Source organism: Salvelinus namaycush, chromosome 24, assembly GCF_016432855.1.
Source record: "Salvelinus namaycush isolate Seneca chromosome 24, SaNama_1.0, whole genome shotgun sequence".
Lineage (NCBI taxonomy): Eukaryota > Metazoa > Chordata > Actinopteri > Salmoniformes > Salmonidae > Salvelinus > Salvelinus namaycush.
In genome coordinates this window covers 6,823,362-6,838,056 of record NC_052330.1, presented here as the reverse complement: position 1 = coordinate 6,838,056, position 14,695 = coordinate 6,823,362, and the positions used below count along the sequence as shown (strand labels likewise).

The window sequence follows — 14,695 nt, the reverse complement described above, 5'->3', positions numbered from 1 at the left end:
TACCAGTGGAGGAGGGTAGTATCTATAAACGACTAAACTACAGCCTACAGAGATTTGATGTTTCACTAGTATGTTGGCTATTGGAGGGTCTTCGTATCAAGATAGGTTTCCATTAACTTCTCCAGCGATTTTTGGTAGACTTTTAAAAAGTTAATAGAAAATAGATGCGACAATTGACTGTCGGTAAAAATTATTTTAAAACTATTTTACAAAAACCTTGCGTCAAATAAAAGTAGTTGAAGTGTTTCCATTAACCATTTATGCAAGGGATCGGCAACTGGTGGCCCCCCTTTTGAAAGCCCTCGGATCAATTCCCCGCCCCCCCCCCCCCCCCAAATAAAAAATATATACCCTACTTGACCAAAAGTATGTGGACATCTGCTTGTCGAGCATCTCATTGCAAAATCTTGGGCATTAATATGGAGTTAGTCACCTCTTTGCTGCTATAACAGCCTCCACTCTTCTGGGAAGGCTTTCCACTAGATGTTGGAACATTGCTGCGGGGACTTGCTTCCATTCAGCCACAAGAGCATTAATGAGGTCGGGCACTGATTTTAGGCGATTAGGCCTGACATGCAGTCGGCGTTCCAATTGAGGTCAGGGCTCTGTGCAGGCCAGTCAAGTTCTTAAAAAAAACAATCCTGACAAACCATTTCTGTATGGACCTCGCTTTGTGCACGGGGGTATTGTCATGCTGAAACAGGAAAGGGCCTTCCCCAAACTCTTGCCACAAAGTTGGAAGCACAGAATCCTCTAGAATGTCATTGTATGCTGTAGCTTTAAGATTTCACTTCACTGGAACTAAGGGGCCTAGCCTGAACCATGAAAAACAACCCCAGACCATTATTCCTCATCCACCAAACTTTACAGTTGGCACTATGTAGTCGGGCAGGTAGCGTTCTCCTGGCATCCACCAAACCAGATGGCGAAGCGTGATTCATCACTCCAGAGAGCACGTTTCCACTGCTCAAAAGTCCAATGGCAGCGAACTTTAGTCCACTCCAGCTGACGCTTGGCATTGCGCATGGTGATCTTAGGCTTGTGTGTGGCAGCTCGGCAATGGAAACCTATTTAATGAGCGTGTGTGGCCTACCCACTTCGCGACTGAGCCGTTGTTGCTCCTAGACGATTCCACTTCACAATAACAGCACTTAAAATTGCCCGGGGCCAGCTCTAGCATGGCAGAAATTTGACAAACTGACTTAAGTAGCATCCTATGAAGGTGCCACGTTGAAAGTCACTGAGCTCTTCAGTGAGGCCATTCTACTGCCAATGTTTGTCTATGGAGATTGCAGGTTTGTGTTCTTGATTTTATACACCCGTCAGCAACGGGTGTGGCTGAAATAGCCAAATCCACATACTTTTGTATATATAAAACATGCATATACACTGAGTATACCAAACATTAGGAACACCTTCCGAATATTGAGTTTGCCATTGCACACTCCCTTTTGCCCTCAGAACAGACTCAATTTGTCAGGGCATGGACCCTCCAAGGTGTCGAACGCGTTCCATAGGGATGCTGGCCCACATTGGCTCCATTGCTTCCCACAGTCGTGTCAAGTTGGCTGGATGTCCTTTGGGTGGTGGACCATTCTTGATACACACGGGAAACTGTTGAGTGAAAAACCCAGGAGCGTTGCAGTTCTTGACACAAACCGGTGTGCCTGGCACCTACTACCATACCCCGTTCAAAGGCACTTAAATCCTTTGCCCATTCACCCTCGGAATGGTACCCATCCACAATCCAGGTCTCAATAGTCCTTCTTTAACCTGTCTCTTCCCCTTCATTTACATTGATGAATTGGATTTAACAAGTGACACCAATAAGGGGTCATAGACTGACAGCTTTCACCTAATCATGATCTTAATGTATTGTATACACACACTGTGTGTGATAAAACGCTAGCCAACTTCTGTACATTTGACCTTATTTTAGTACGCCAAAAATGTAATACTTCCAGGTCAACTATAATATGAATACCATTGTAAAGCACAATTTCTCGCCTTCCCAGCAAAATAAATGAGACCTTAATGCTGCCCGTCTATGGAGGACTGAAAAAGTCAAAGGAGCTCAGCCAGGTCTTGTTAAAAAGGGCGGACGGGGAAGCGAAGGCTACTGAGTGATAGTAAAAAGGGGGGAGATGTGTTGTGCGGGGAAGCTTTTTTCCCCCACTGGATTTCTCCAACTTATCACCTGTAAAATGTAAATAAAACACTATAAAGAGATTCTATAACGTCTCATTACATACCCATTTGAATGTTTGTGTGAGTTTGAGTAGGGTGTTTTAGGTCGGCGCTAAAGTAATCTTCACAAGTAAACCGCGGCTGCCGCGGCTTTTGAGAGTCATGATGGCTCGCAGCGATGACACAAACATTTGACTATTGACTGAATTAACTATTGATGAACTCACGAGGAATTAACTCACCATTGATCATTTCTTGTTTTTATTCTGCGAGAGAAGCGTTACTCGTGGAAAGAGGTTGTACGGCACACAGCGAGTTGCATAATGCGTGCCGTACGTAAAGTACCGCGTCAGAGGGGTCCGTTTTCTCATAGTTTCTCCAATACTATTGGTCCATTACCATGTCAATCAACATTTGAATAGAAATGTAGTTTACACCCCGGATTTTGACGCCAACACAGTTTCTACAGTCCTATTAGTTTTCATTGCAGCCTTGTTTGAATGCTGTGGTTACGCAGAATGTATATGGAACAGTGTTAGGAACTCAGTTGGGGTCTCAACTTACTGCTGAGAGTTAGAATAGTAGAATACACCAAGTGCAATTTCAAAATTTGGTTGTGCATCAGTAGTTTCTCTTGTTATGTCAGTAATTGATAGTCACTCAATTAGCCTATGTCAGCTAACATTTTTTCTATAAAATCGGTAAGATATGATTTTGTTAGTCTTACTCATATGTTAATACCTGCAAACATTTCTCTACGCCCCATGGCAAAATGGGCACGCAGACCCGCTAGCAACTGCGGCCCCTCGAGATGAGTTCCGATTTTCTGTGGCCCCCATCAAATATTTGCAATTTTCAAAATATTACCAAGTTTCAAGGTATTGCCACGGTCTGTGCCATGGGGAAACTTGCACTCCTGTAGATCTGAAATAATTGAATGGTGGAATTTGCATCCAGAAAAGCAAAGCAATTCAGGCATTCTTGAAAGTCAGGACAAGATTTATCAAGCAGTACACCTTTAAAATAAATTGCAGAGTGGTCTGATTCATAAGTTATTCAAAAAACAGTTAATCAAAATTTATCACAATAGTTAGAAAAAAATCCACCTGTCGAACAGATAAAAAAATAAAATAAATTATTGATCTTTAGAGCATTTATCCTATAGCTGCAGTTACCAATAAACATGTCACAATGTTTTTTTTAGGGGGGACATTGCTTTTGTCATATTAACCTGGTGCAATAGAAACCTGCCTACTGATGACCACCACCACAATTACGCAAATTCTCTGTTCAAAATGTTATAGCGATGGACGTCTGTTTTCGCGAGGGTGTGTGTATATTTTCTGGACATATGATCGCCTACCTTTTGCCCCTGTTTCAGCGGCTCGATGGTCAAGCTGTTTGCTCCTATGTCCACTATGGTCCCCAGCTGGAACCCATCTGCTGGGTGGGGCGCCCACACCGGCTTCCCATCCTCCATTGGACCGCTTGAAGAGCACTGCAACACAAAAGGAAAGAAACAGGAGACCGTTAGAGGCCTGTTCACGTTCCTAAAGCCATGAAACATTTATTCCATTTTGAAGAACAAAAAACACACACTACAACGAGGAGTGGGAGGCCCCGGTGCACGACTGAGCAAGAGGACAAGTACATTAGTGTCTAGTTTGAGAAACAGACACCTCACAAGTCCTCAACGGGCAGCTTCATTAAATAGTACGCGGGTATACCAGTCTCAACGTCAACAGTGAAGAGGCGACTCCGGGATGCTGGCCTTCTAGGCAGAGTTCCTCTGTCCAGTGTCTGTTCTTTTGCCCATCTTTATCTTTTCTTTTTATTGGCGAGTCTGCGATAAGGCTTTTTCTTTGCAACTCTGCCTAGAAGGCCAGCATCCTGGAGTCGCTTCTTCACTGTTGACGTTGAGACTGGTGTTTTGCAGGTACTATTTAATGAAGCTGCCACATAACCAGCATGACTAAGTGTGCCTTGAAATCTAAATAAAATCAGTGTCACCAGCAAAGCCCCCCCACACCATCACACCTCCATGCTTCACGGTAGGAAACCTACTCCGCGTCTCACAAAACATGGAGGTTCGAACCAAAAATCTCAAATTTGGACTCAGACCAAAAGGACAGATTTCCACCGGTCTAATGTCTATTGCTTGTGTTTCTTGGCCCAAGCAAGTCTCTTCTTCTTATTGGTGTCCTTTAGTAGTGATTTCTTTGCAGCAATTCGATCATGAAGGCCTGATTCACACAGTCTCCTCTGAACAGTTGATGTTGAGATGTGTCTGTTACTTGAACAAATTTATTTGGGCTGCAATTTCTGAGGCTGGTAACTAATGAACTTATCCTCTGCAGCAGAGGTAACTCTAGGTCTTCCTTTCCTGTGGCGGTCCTCATGAGAGCCAGTTTCATCATAGCGCTTGGTTTTTGCGACTGCACGTTTTCCCATATTGACTGACCGTCATGTCTTAAAGTAATGATGACTGTCGTTTCTCTTTGCTTATTTGAGCTGGTCTTGCCATAATATGGACTTGGTCTTTCACCAAATAGGGTTAAATTTGGAATACCACTCCTACCTTGTCACAACACAACTGATTGGCTTAAAAGAAGGAAATAAATTCCACAAAGTAACTTAACAAGGCACACCTGTTAATTGAAATGCATTCAAGGTGACTACCTCATGAAGCTGGTTGGGAGAATGCCAAGAGTGTGCAAAGCAGTCAGCAATACAAAGGGTGGCTACTTTGAAGAAAATCTCATATATTTTGATTTGTTTAACTGTTTTTTTGGTTACTACATGATTCCATATGTGCCATTTCATAGTTTTGATGTCTTCACTATTACTCTACAATGAGTAAAACAGTAAAAAAATAAAGAAAAACCCTGGAATGAGTAGGTGTGGGGACCTTCATTCATTCATTCATTACCTCTATCCATTCAGCCCTGTGCCAAGAGCAGAGTCTGCTTTCCACATTACCCTAAAAGGGACTCACTATGATTCCAGAAATGTCCCTCTATCCAATCAGGCATAACAACACATCAGTCAAAGGTTACTAGTAACTTATTGGCTGGGCTGTAAAACTCACCTGCCCTTGTAAGTTTTACACAACCTCATGCTGATGAGTACTCTTGAGAAAGATAGGCTAACTCCATCGGAAATACTAGGTCTATAAAGACTTTTTTTCTTTTGTCTGTCCATAATATCTTGCTACACTTGGCCAATAACTCTTTGGCATCTGGCTAACGTCACTCTGACCAGTCTATTGAGGAGAAGGAAGTTATCCCAATACGAAGACACGTGACATCAGAGCTGATGATGCAGGATCATTTGAATTGCAAGTCAAAGGTTAATTCCTGAAACCACATCAGGAGGTGGCAGGTAAATGGAGTATTGCTACAGACCAAAAGGTTGCATATGTTCGAGTGACAGACAACGGTAGCATTTTAGCTAACCCTTTCCCTAACCTTAAGCAATCTTTAAGCAAAATTAACCCAGTTAGACATTACCTCAACACATACTACCACGTACTATACATGCCCGCCCACTGTTAAAACGTACAGCAAAGATTTGCTGATGCAGTACTCTAATATAGTCACATGAACCAAATGTGTTACTAGAACTGCCTGGAGGGTCGTTCCACCTCAAAAAACACAAGAAAGAAGATTGACCCCCACCATCTCAGATTGTTCCGAAATCGTTCTCGTTATTAGAAACAGATAAGATTCTTGCAGCATTTTGTTGAAATAGTTTGATCTGAGAAATTCATCTAATTGTTTGCACCCAAATTGGCACTTAATTTAGAGGATTCGTAATAATATTTCACTAAATATAGTACCTAACATCCGATTTGGACCAAACTTTTTCCTAACAATGACTTAGACATGAGGAATCCAAAGAAAGTCAAGTTACCCATGTAGTACGCAGCTGCGGCTCTGAATTTTGATTCTTCATCCTGTGTAAAATGTATTCAGTGAATTTGGAGATGTTAATTTGTTTATTTTTTCCCCTATTCAGAGAAATTATTAATTTAAAAGTTAGATTTGTCCCCTCCAACATTCTAATATTACCAGGTTCTGAACACTAGACGGCACTGTTCCTGCTATAAAGTGAAAAAAATAGTTTGAAGATTTCCCCCCCTCCCCCTCCCCCGCACACATTGTTAAAGTGATAGTTCAAACAAATTACAAAATAAGTATTGGTTTCCTTACCCTGGACAAGTTGACAGCAATCCATGCTTTGGTTGGGCACTTATCAAATGCTAACTTTCTGGCATTTGTGTCACAAATTCATTGCAAGTCAATGGTACCTAAAAAAGCGTCCTCACACTGTAAACTGCGTTTATTTTCAGCAAACTTAACATGTGTAAATATTTGTATCAACATAACAAGTTCCACAGACATGTGACTAACAAATGGAATAATGTGTCCCTGAACAAAGGGGGTGGGGGGGGTCAAAAGTAACCGTCAGTATTTGGTGTGGCCACCAGCTGTATTAAGTACTGCAGTACATCTCCTCCTCATGGACTGGCCCAGATTTGCCAGTTCTTGCTGTGAGATGTTACCCCATTCTTCCACCAAGGCACCTACAAGCTCCCTGACATTTCTGGGGGGGAATGGCCCTAGCCCTCACCCTTTGATCGAACAGGTCCCAGACGTGTTTAATGGGATTGAGATCCGGGCTCTTCGCTGGCCATGGCAGAACACTGACATTCCTGTCTTGCAGGAAATCACGCACAGAACAAGCAGTATGGCTGGTGGCATTGTCATGCTGGAGGGTCATGTCAGGATGAGCCTGCAGGAAGGGTACCACGAGGGAGGTTTTATGTCTTCCCTGTAACGCACAGCGTTGAGATTGCCTGCAATGACAAGCTCAGTCCAATGATGCTGTGACACACCGCCCCAGACCATGACAGACCCTCCACCTCGATCCCGCTCCAGAGTACAGGCCTCGGTGTAAAGCTCATTCCTTCGACGATAAACGCAAATCCGGCCATCACCCCTGGTGAAACAAAACCGCAACTCGTCAGTGAAGAGCACTTTTTGCCAGTCCTGTCTGGTCCAGCGACAGTGGGTTTGTGCCCACAGGCAACATTTTTGCCAGTGATGTCTGGTGAGGACCTGCCTTACAAAAGGCCTTCAAGCCCTCAGTCCAACCTCTCAGCCTATTGCGGACAGTCTGAGCACTGATGGAGGGATTGTGCGTTCCTGGTATAACTCGGGCAGTTGTTGCCATCCTTTACCTGTCCCGCAGGTGTGATGTTCAGATGTACCGATCCTGTGCAGGTGTTGTTACACGTGGTCTGCCACTGCAAGGATGATTGGCTGTCCGTCCTGTCTCCCTGTAGCGCTGTCTTAGGCGTCTCACAGTACGGACATTGTAATTTATGCAGTCCTCATGCCTCCTTGCAGCATGCCTAAGGCACGTTCACGCAGATGAGCAGGGACCCTGGGCATCTTTCTTTTGGTGTTATTCCAGAGTCAGTAGAAAGCCCTCTTCCGTGTCCTACGTTTTCATAACTGTGACCATAATTGCCTACCGTCTGTAAGCTGTTAGTGTCTTAACGACCGTTCCACAGGTGCATGTTCATTAATTGTTTATGGTTCACTGAACAAGCATGTGTTTAAACCCTTTACAATGAAGATCTGTGAAGTTATTTGGATTTTTACAAATTATCTTTGAAAGACATGGTCCTGAAAAAGGGACGTTTTTTTTGTTGCTAAGTTTATATGAGCATTTATACACTTCATGTCTAAATCATCCTAATGTATCAACAAAAAAAATTGATTGTGTAACAACGATGTTAGTTTAGATGACTTGGATATCAAGCGCAAAAATTCAAATCTAGGTACCATTTTCTTGCAATGAATTTGTGACACAAACGCTAAAAAAGTTAGCATTCGAAACAGTGTCCAACAAAACCACAGCATAGATTGCTGTCATATGAATCCTATAAATAAAAATGTGGGTGCTATGAAATAGCTTAATTTCTCAGGAATCAAATTATAATTCAACAGAATAATGTTTCTGTAATTCTTGTCTTATGTTTCCAACTACAGAAACTATTTCAGAAAAATCTGAGACGGTCGGCGTCATGGCTTGCTGAAATGACATGGAAAGACACTGGAGCCTTGGAGAGCCATGCAGAGCGAGGCAAGACTGAACCTGACACCCACCCACAGAAGCCTACACACTGCAACTGAACATCTGACAGTTTAGCTTCAGCAGAATTATTGAAGGTTCAACGAGCACCTAAAAATGCATGTAAGCCCATGTGTTCACAAGCAGAATTGTGGTCACATTGTAGCTCGTAGTCTAAAAATAAGGTCCCATGGCAAAGGGCTCTCCTTCTGTATGTGTCAGAGAGAGTCCCATCACAGGACTGACTGGCATACATCATGCACGCTCATTACCACATCCATTGGCATGTGAAATTAAAATCAGAAATGCAAACCAAGCACTGACTGCACATCTGCGAACGGCGTTTTCCCGATGCAGCTATTAATGATGGTGTGAAGGACTATCAGTCTAGCGTACAGACAACATGATAAATTGGGCAGATATCACATACGGCTGACTACAATTCCACCCTCCTGATAACTGAGGGGACAGTAAACACAGTGATCGAAGCCATCGGACTCTGTCTGCGCCCCAATACTTTATTTAGTGCCATTTGGGTCTCCGTTTATATGATGGTAACACAGAAATAGAGTCACGGCTGATCATGTGATTTCAACATGCCGTTCTGGAGCGAGTACGAGTTGCTACTCTATTCAGGCAATCAATTAAAAGATTTCTGAACGCACTTGAGGTATGCCAGTCAATCTTCACAGCTCACGCCATTGAGCGTCAATAAACTACTGTAAGGCACTCTGGCACATCTGAAATAGGTTGAGCAATGTGCATTTGAAGAAAATATGTTACCAATCCCTGGGCAGAGGAAAGGGCACGCCGAGACTTATTTGCCTGGCCTTGTGACAAGGGCTGCACCTTATTCCCTGTGTAGGACTAGTGCCTAGCCTGGCTCATATGGCTGTGGTGTAAAAAAAAAAATGGTGCACTATATAGGGAATAGGGTGCCATTTGAGATGCAAATAAAGTCCTGCTGTGATGTATTGCTGCATCATGGCAACTCCAGCACGGAGACCGGGCAAATGCCTGGCAACTAAGAGAAGACATTTTCACAGGAATTGGGGGGGCACGACACGCTGGCTCGACACACCTACTAGGACAATGCTTGCGTAACAAGGAGGTATTCGCTTATCAGCCCACGTCTTACAATTTACATAATAAGCAAAGAAATTTGAGGTAGACATCAAGGCCAGTAATTGGTTCTGACATGAACAACTTGAGCAATGCACGGCTCTTTTTCAGTAACATTCCCTCTTCAAAATATAGGCCTAACTCAAAGAAGCTCAGCATACAACATGGAAAATGACATGGGAACTGAAGGGTTGACAGCCTAACTAACTAAACCACAACACTTTGCTTTACAGTCATAATGAGCCGGAGTCGGGTACACTAGCAGCAACAAGGCGACATATGCACTACCGTCATGAAGAGTTAGCACAGCATTATGCCATCGTGATGAACCAGTTGCATCAGTGATTGTGTTGTGTGTCCGCGTGAAATGTCAGCTGCCCCAAAGTATCTTGGAAGCCGACAAACACAAAATGTAAAATCCTCAAAAAAGTTTTGGCGAGGAATCTGCACCGTTCTGCCAGAGCTTGGTGTTTATTATCAGATAACAAAATTTGACTTATTGGATATAACATTTTAATATGTTAGAGCAGCAGTTCCCAAGGGCCTCCCGGATGGCGCAGTGGTCTAGGGCACTGCATCGCAGTGCTAGCTGCGCCACCAGAGTCTCTGGGTTCGCGCCCAGGCTCTGTCGCAGCCGGCCGCGACCGGGAGGTCCGTGGGGCGACGCACAATTGGGCTAGCGTCGTCCGGGTTAGGGAGGGTTTGGCCGGTAGGGATATCCTTGTCTCATCGCGCTCCAGCGACTCCTGTGGCGGGCCGGGCGCAGTGCGCGCTAACCAAGGGGGCCAGGTGCACGGTGTTTCCTCCGACACATTGGTGCGGCTGGCTTCCGGGTTGGAGGCGCGCTGTGTTAAGAAGCAGTGCGGCTTGGTTGGGTTGTGCTTCGGAGGACGCGTGGCTTTCGACCTTCGTCTCTCCCGAGCCCGTACGGGAGTTGTAGCGATGAGACAAGATAGTAATTACTAGCGATTGGATACCACGAAAATTGGGGAGAAAAGGGGATAAAAAAATTAAATTTTTATTTTATTTTTTATTATAATAATAAATAAAAAGTTAAAAAAGAGCAGCAGTTCCCAAATTAGGGGTCGCCTGATAAGAAAATGAGGTTGCAGGAAAATTTCCCAAATCCAGAGAAACTAATATATATATATACACACACACAAAAAAACCTGATTGTCTTTGTATCTCAAAATCATTGTAAATGTGGTTAACCTTAATGAAAATTATTCAAATCTAAAAGACACAATTAAACCAACCAATGGGAATAGTCCACTTGACCATTGCCCTTGAATCATTCCCACAGTTCATGGCTAGGCTTGCTACGAAACGACCCACTATGACAGAGACTTTCATATTACTGCCCAAAATAATGTATGGGGAGGCAGACGGCACAGAAACTCACATCAATACTAAGGGAGGCTAAGACGCCCATGCATTGTGAGGGAGGCTAAGACGCCCATGCATTGTGAGGGAGGCTAAGACGCCCATGCATTGACTTCTGTTTGCTATACATGTCGGGGGATACTATTCACAAAGAAATATTGTTCGGTCTCACAATTCACAAGCATGAAACAGCACAGGGGATGTTCAGGGTGCTGCCTGGCTATATTGACGAAAAACAGATCCCATGGGGTTAAATGGTGGGCTTCCGCAACAGATGGGGCTCCATCTATGGCGGGACGGCGGGCCGGCATCTGCACTCTAGTTATGAATGGCGTCTCCCTCTGTCATATGGACGCAATGTATGATACAACGAGAGCAACTGTCGGCAAGAGCTGATCACAGAACTGAGATTTATTAGCTAGCTTGCTGTTGCTAGCTAATTTGTCCTGGGATATATAAACATTGGGTTATTTTACCTAAAATGCACAATGTCCTCTACGCCGACAATGAATCCACAGATGAAAAGGGTAACGTTAAACCGAGTTAGTTTCTAGTCATCACTCCTCTAGTATTCTTTGGACTTCATATGACGGTTGGCAACCAACTTTGAGGTGCATTACCACCACCAACTGGAGTGTGGACCTCAGTTCATCTTTCAATCACCCATGTCGGTATATCTCCTAACAACCAATGAGATGGCACGTGGGTATATGCTCCTAAATACCAATGAGGAGATAGGAGAGGCAGGACCTGCAGCATATTGAGCGTCTCAAATAGAACCAAGCACGCAACGCGGTCGGTGTGGTCAGCATGTTAGAATGTTTTTCCATTGACTGCTATAGCCTCAAAAAACAAAAAAAACATGGGCTGTTCATCACAAATGTCTTCATATTTTTGAGATCACGAGAATTTTTAGATATGAAAATTGGGTCGTTGGGAACCCCTGTGTTAGAAAGACCCCACAAAGATTCAGAACATGAAAATCATACGCATCTTCATAAAATGTATTGTATTACATAAAATATATTGTATTACATAAAATGTATTGTATTACATAAAATGTCATCACCAAAGCACGTTTTCACCCACTCTGGGCAGAGTGGGTGGACACGCTACTCTCCCTCTTCTGAGGATTCCACAATCTGACAAACAGCAGGAGGCAAATATGGAAGAAGAGCTTAGGAAGGATGCCACGAGGGGTGGGAGTGTGTTTGTGTGTGTATTTGTTTTGGGAGACATAGCCAAGCCTGTTCACTCTAAAAAAAAAAAAAAAAAAAAAAACATTTGGTTAAAGGGACAGTTCTGTGAAGACAGTTAACCAATGGTATTAATTTGAACGTTCAGGCCAATAGCAGCTGCTGGTTGAAGTTTCTTGTATGTATCTGAAGAGGAGCTGGAGTTCAAGGCAGACTGTAGCCTTTCCATTCTAAAGTAAGACACTGCTACCTTAGCAGAGGAAATAGTTGAGAGCAGTGTTTGAATGGGCTGCGAGTTATGCATGTTGGGGCCTACTCTTCACTCTGCCACAGCTGGAACAAAACAGAGGATTGTTGGAGTATTGTCTGGACTGTCCGCTGCACACAGAGCTTACTGTCATGGTAAAGCAAAGTCACGTGGTGAAGAGACAAAAAGAGAGAGGCTGCATCCCAAATGTTACCATACGCATTACTTTAGGCCAGAGACTAGGGGCCCTGGTCAAAAGTAGTGCACTATACCGAGAATAGGGTACCATTTGGGACACAGACAGCTTCTGAACACAAAACCCTGTGATAGGTTCAGAAACAATGGGCCTGGAGGCTGTGCTGAATGTGCCAAGAAGAGCAAAAGAGCTGAGCCTTCAAAGCCTTGTGAATCTGCCTGCAAAGCCTCAATTTCTATGACACTCAGCCTTCCTATGGTTATGCGTAGCTCTCTAAAGATAGCATATTACTGGTATGAACTATCGTTTCCTGTTTAATATGATTGGTTATCAGATATATCAATTATTGCAGCCTGCAAAACGTAAGCTAATGGTGGTATGAGCTCACAGTGGGAGAGGCCTACTCCTGCAGACTAGTGTGTACTTTAATACCATATGTCATGCTTAATAACTCTCTCTCAGTTAGAACTTGCATCACGGAGTAAGAGTCAGGTGGTGGTGGTTTGTCGAGACATGACCCATGTCCCAGAGAGAGAGACTATAAAAGTATGACTTCCCTGCCCTGAAGGGTGCGTCGGTTTGCCCTAGAACACAGTCTGTACATACCTGACAAAAACAGGTTTTGAAACTATAGAGACCTAATGATTTAAGTTAACACCTTTAGGATACATCTTGTTATAACTATGTAGGGAATTCAATTTCTCACTGTCATGCTCACGCAACAGAAATGTTTTTTTTCCTCAGACAGGGTTCCACCCATAGAAATAGAATGAGTAGAACCGGTTCGAAACCTCTAACCTTGGAAATTGGTCTGGTAAACTCATTCTAAGGTTCCTGACTCTGATGGTTCCTGACTGCAGGTCAGAAATAGGGCTTTCATCCATGCCCTGTTAACTGGAGCTGACATAGGCTCAGCAGGAGTAGTTCCCTGATCCTGGTTCCAGCCAGTCTGGTCTAGGAAGGCAATGCCTACGAGGGTCACACTCGCCAGTCTAGGGTTTAAACAAGGGTTTTAAACTCAGGAGGTAGCCAACAGTAACTGAACTTGGCCTGTATTACTGCTCCCGTTTAAATTTGACAACATTTCTCCAGTTTGTGTGCCCAGTGAGTGATTGACCCAGTATAGGCAACTGTACAAAAGCTGAAGCATTACTCTCCTAAAGCCAAGCCTTGCCCAAACTAGGAGTGTAAAAGGATAAGAAGATTACCAGCTTTTTGCTATTGAAGTGGACAGGAATCTCCTCCCCTCCCGAGTCCCCCCCCCCCCATAGACTCCATTTTGTGAACTCCCTCCCAGTCCAGTGAATTTGGTTTTGATGAGGTCAGCAGATGCAGTGAATCCAAAGCCTAACTTCAACCTACAACCCCTGTTACACAGCTTAAAGATTGACAAGAATCATCTTCCTCAAGTCTAACACCATTAAAAAGGTTCTCAGAGGGACTCTACAACTTAAAAGTTAAACATTGGACAAATTCTACAGGTCTAGTGGATCGAATCCATTCCTTCCTAATTCCTATTTCATACAGTTGTTTAGGGGTGTTGGGCATACAGTGCATTCGGAAAGAATTCAGACCCGTTGACTTTACACATTGTTACATTACAGCCTTATTCTAAAATGGATTATAATTCTTCTACACACAATACCTCATTATGACAAAGTGAAAACAGGTTTTAAGAAATGTTCAATTGAAAATAAAATTACATAAGTACTCAGACTCTTCACTCAGTACTTTGTTGAAACACCTTTGGCAGCGATTACAGCCTCGAGTCTTTTTGGGTATGAAGTTACAAGTTTGGGACACAGCTGTATTTGGGGAGTTTCTCCCATTCTGCTCTACAGATCCGCTCAAGCGGATTGTATGGGGAGCGTCGCTGCACAGCTGTTTCCAGGTCTCTACAGAGATGTTTGATCGGGTTCAAGTCCGGGCTCTGGCTGGGCCACTCAAGGACATTGAGACTTGCCACTTCTATGTTGTCTTGGCTGTGTGTTTAGGGTTGTTGTCCTGCTGGAAGGTGAACCGACACCCCAGTCTGAGGTCCTGAACGCTCTGGAGCAGGTTACCAAGGAACTCTGTACTTTGCTTCCTTCAGCTTTGCCTCGATCCTAACTAGTCTCCCAGCTAAATTGAGTCTCATAGCAAACGGTCTGAATACTTATGTAAATAAGGTATTTGTTTATTTTTATACATTTGCACAACATTTCTAAAAACCTGTTTTCGCTT

At 43.6% G+C, this 14,695-nt stretch overlaps 1 protein-coding gene across 5 annotated transcripts in view; it reads right to left on the bottom strand.

Moving 5' to 3' along the window:
• myo6a (myosin VIa) overlaps positions 1-14,695 on the bottom strand; it is a 91,344-nt gene that overhangs the window by 67,614 nt on the left and 9,035 nt on the right. For all 5 annotated transcript variants that reach the window (XM_038962998.1, XM_038962994.1, XM_038962996.1 and 2 more), the window contains exon 2: positions 3,551-3,685. In XM_038962998.1, coding sequence (XP_038818926.1) covers positions 3,551-3,667 — 117 coding nt within the window. In that variant the 5' untranslated portion in view covers positions 3,668-3,685. The remainder of the gene's footprint in view (positions 1-3,550; positions 3,686-14,695) is intronic.